The following is a 4,043-nucleotide window of genomic DNA, read 5'->3' as shown; positions in this document are numbered from 1 at the left end:
CCCTCCTACATTCCCTGAAGAAGCATTAAGTAGACAGCAGAGAATGGAAGGAATGATATAAAGCAGGCAAGGGACAGACAGGACATAGGGAAATGGGCCCATTATAACTGAAGAATTTGGAGTCTGATTTTTCTCATTCTTATATACCAGAACCCTCAAGCAGCCAACTTTGGCCTTAATATTTGACTGAGAGTGTTTCGGAGATGGTTAATGCTAGTCTCTTGATTAGCCAGCAAGAGAAGGTAGCCTATTAAGAGTGAAAAGAAAACCAGACTTTAGGTCAAAATATCAAAGTTCTGATTTTGGTTCTGCTTATAGCTATGTAATGCGCGAAACTCACTGAAGTTTTCCAGATCTCTGATTCCCTTTCTACCAAAGGTGCAGGTTAGAGAAGATTAATTTCCCTTTCAGCACTAAAATTCCACTTCTAGTCTTAGAGCATACACAGATCACAGCAGAAACTTTATTATAAATGTCAAACACATCCACAGGGACACTCTGTTCTTCAAATCTCCACCTGCTCATCAACTAGTTCATGACCAGGAGTCAGAAGGCTCCCAGTCAAAAGAGTGTCCTGTCACCTGGGACAAATGTGTCTTGTCAGGAACAATGGACAAGCAATTGCAGCAACAGCAGCAGTAGTAGCTCTAACTTCCTAATTGAAATGAGAAGCCAGGTGGCCCCATTTTTAATCTTTCGGGGTTGAATGAGAGACTGGTATGGACACATTTCCTTCACCCACATGGGTCCTACTGTTAAGATCCCAGACATCAGCCTGCAACCAATTACAGATGTACAACCTTTGACCTCCAAAGTTGAGTCGAAGTCTCCTATGGAACAAGGAGGAATGGAGAGATACATAAATGTTTTAGGAAATCAGAGAAGAATCCAGTCCCCCCGCTCACTCCTGGGCCCCTGAGTGTCAGAACTTCTTGGAATCCACTCAGATGTCTGGTTTTCCAGCCTCTGAATTCATCAGATGTTCAGTTTACCTCCAATGATCTCAAGTCTTCCTTGATAGCATCGAGTTGTACCATTGGGACAGAGAAGAGAAGGTGCACTCAAACAGTTCCCCAAAGCCACACAGGTTGGGCAACGGAGGGTTGTTGATGCTTTGGAAACTGGAGGGCAAAAGAGAAGGATAATTAAGGGTATGTCTTGCCTCTGAAGTTGTTGCACCTTGCTGCTTTCTCTTCCCCAAGTCTTTCCTGCTGATGATACTCTGATCAAGGCCTATACTGCAACTTCCCCACCCCTTTCCAACTAATTTTCTTTACTGTTAGAACCCCATCCAATATGACTTCCACACTCTGTTTAGGTGTGAAAGATAAAGGGATGAAAACAACACATTCCATCTAGGATCACCGTCCAGAAGGAGAAAGACATGTAAGTAATTAACTACAATACAACTCAGTAAGCACTGTGTCCTAGGTATTACAGCATAAGACTGGAGGAGCACCTAACTACTCAGAAGAATTCGATAAGCATTTTCACAGAGATACCTGAGTTGAGATGGAGGATGAATAGAGATTAACTATGAGAAAATGGGGATTGGGTGGGAGTAGCAAAGGAAACAGCAAGGACAAAAGCCAGGAGGTGCAAACCAGCTTGGTGAGTATGCAGAACTATGAGAAACTGCAGTATTGATATTCAGCTGGTAGGTACAGGTAGGGCTGGATTTGTTTTTATAGCCAGCGTCCATTCTGATTGGCTAGCATCATTTCCTTTGTTAAGTGTTTTCGAATACTAGCCCCAGCTAGAACACAATAAATGAGAGAGGGAAGAGAAGGAAGTGAACTGAAAAGATAGGCAGGACCAGATTATTTATAAGCCTTGAAGCCAAATGGGGGAATTGGGCTGTGGTCATGCAGCAACTGGAGAGCAATATTTGTTAGATTGATTATGCCACCACTCTGCTCAGAGACTTCCACCTATATCTTATTGTTTAATAAACACGAAACCCAATTTACACCTTAGCCTTCATTGATGTCTCTCTGTTCTGAGCAGTGTTTAGACCCCAAGGTAACAATTTAGAGAAAGGAAGACAAACAAAAGGTCTGAGGTCCTTTTGTGTATGGCCCGCTTGGGCCTAAGCCAAGTAAGAACACAAAGAAGGGAGATCTATAGTCTCAAAGAAGAGGTTTATAGAGTTTCTCTTAACACCAATCTCCTGCTCCCAAGATACCTGAGGGCAAATCTGAATTCCATAAAAAGTCGGGTAAGTCACTTTTGTTGTTGCAAAGGGAATCCTCACAGTAGTTACTGTAGGAGACTGCAACGATGCCGGGGGGTGGAGAGTGCTGGGCAAATGTTATGGACGGTATCCCTTCGGAGACGCAGCTCTTAGTGACAAACACTGCTGCCTTGGCCCCTGTTATGAGACAAGAGGGAAAGAAAGTAGATAGTGCACCTAAGGTTAGCCTGGGGAAGGGGGAACAGCCTTGACAAGGAAACAATCCACCTCTCTTCCCACCCAACCCAACTGTCCTTTTCTCATGTTACCTGATTTAATCATCAGCACAGATTCCTGGCAAAGTGCGTTATTGTCACAAGTCTCAACTTTCTCTGAGGTCCAGTTAAATGCACTGCTGTTATCCTCTTTTATACTCATTGATATACCCTTGTGACAGTACAAATTTTGTGCCACTGGGGAGAAAATGAGATAAAGATAAGCACTTGCTCCTCTCTGTGGGACCCAAATCACATCTTTTCCACCAGAAATCCCTTCTGTGATCCAGCTGTTCCCCCACACCACCCCCATACATACAAGTCAAGAGTGAGGCTCCTAGGAGAAAGAGGAACAGCAAACCCTGGATGTGATGAGTTCCCATGGCTTCTTTTAGGAGATCTGAAAAAGCTGATCAAGATCTGTAATGTGATGAAAAGAAAACTTTTCAACCATATAAAATGAGATTAAATCTAGGTTCTGGCAAGTACTGACTTCAGGGCAGAGTTTATGGTATATAAAACTATGACCTCTAAAGTCAGTCTGTCCCAATCTAGCTGTAACTCTCAGACCCGGCCACCTATACCCTTAACACTAGTTCAACATCTCAATACTCCCTAACCTCAGGAACGAGGACTCTGGCCCAAAGGTGTCTTTTTCAGATTCTGGAGACCAGGTTCAAAACTATACTCTGTCAAGGCCCAGGTAACCCAGTCTCCCGCCCCCAGCTCCATCAGAACGCAGGGTTCTGAGATCCCAGCCTGTCCTACCTAAGGATCAGGGAGTTTGGGTTCAGTTCCCTTTTTTGCAGAACACGTGATTCTGGGCCCAGCTCCTCCTCTCTCGGACCTCAGTAGTCCTCTAGATCCAGCTATTAGGGATCTTAGCCTCCTCTTCCCCCAGATCCATAGGTACAGGATCCAGCCCCACCTCCCTGACCCCCAAGAGCTCAGGCTTTGCGCTCTTTCCTGTCTTAGATACGGGAGTCTGGGTCTCCAGCCTTCTCATCCCCAGCACCTCTGCCCTCAGACCCAGGAGACCGGCCCCCAGCCCCTTCTCCCTCAGACCCCGGGGTCCAGGCCCCCAGTCCCTACTCCCCCAGATCCCCGAGTCCGGGCCTCATGGCCTCACCACCCTCTTCAGACCCTGAAGTCCTGGTTCCCACTTGTCTCTTTCCTCAGGACCCAAGAATCTGGGTCCTCGGCCCTCTTTGCCTCTTTAAGAGACCAAATTCCTCTTGGTTTTCAGATGATCTCACAAGAATTTCACGGTGCTGACGGTGCGCTCCGGAACGCCCCTCCTGACCAACCCGGCTTTCCCTCGGAGGCTCTGAGGCGCACGGAAGGCGGGGCCAGAATCGCCGCACGGGTCACTCGAAGCCCCATTGGTCAATGCGAAGGCATCCGATGAGCTCATTGGATGAGCTCGGAGGAACGCCACGCCCCATTGGCCCTGGAGAAGCCTCTTCCTGGCAGTCTTGGAAGGGGCACATGCGCAAAGTGGCGAGCGGCGGGCAAGGTCGGGGAGCGGAGTTCACTGATATTCTCAATGCCTGGCTTGCATTGCAAGACCTGCAGCGCTTCCCTGAACGACCTCC

The 4,043-nt window shown here is 47.0% G+C and overlaps 1 protein-coding gene across 1 annotated transcript; it reads right to left on the bottom strand.

The window, feature by feature from the left end:
• Positions 1–524: 524 nt before the first annotated feature.
• TEX101 (testis expressed 101) lies at positions 525–3,536 on the bottom strand. The gene is made up of 5 exons (XM_039866038.1): positions 2,768–3,536; positions 2,503–2,646; positions 2,186–2,371; positions 993–1,121; positions 525–830 (listed from the first exon to the last, which is right to left on the bottom strand). The coding sequence occupies exons 1-5, from the start codon at positions 2,829–2,831 to the stop codon at positions 601–603; spliced, it is 753 nt and encodes a 250-aa protein (XP_039721972.1). The 5' UTR covers positions 2,832–3,536; the 3' UTR covers positions 525–600.
• Positions 3,537–4,043: the final 507 nt, after the last annotated feature.

This window comes from Pteropus medius, unplaced genomic scaffold, assembly GCF_902729225.1.
Source record: "Pteropus medius unplaced genomic scaffold, Ma_sr-lr_union100, whole genome shotgun sequence".
NCBI lineage: Eukaryota > Metazoa > Chordata > Mammalia > Chiroptera > Pteropodidae > Pteropus > Pteropus medius.
Note: the sequence above shows the minus strand (reverse complement) of the source record. Positions and strands in the feature narration are given on the sequence as shown.

Bases quoted from the DNA above. Each gene is read 5' to 3' on its own strand.
- TEX101 (XM_039866038.1), bottom strand. From the start codon at position 2,831: ATGGGAACTCATCACATCCAGGGTTTGCTGTTCCTCTTTCTCCTAGGA. The intron at 2,647-2,767 runs GTATGTATGGGG...TTTTCTCCCCAG, and splicing joins AGGAGCCTCACTCTTGACTT to TGGCACAAAATTTGTACTGT. The intron at 1,122-2,185 runs GTATCTTGGGAG...TTTGCCCTCCAG, and splicing joins GAATTCAGATTTGCCCTCAG to TTTCCAAAGCATCAACAACC.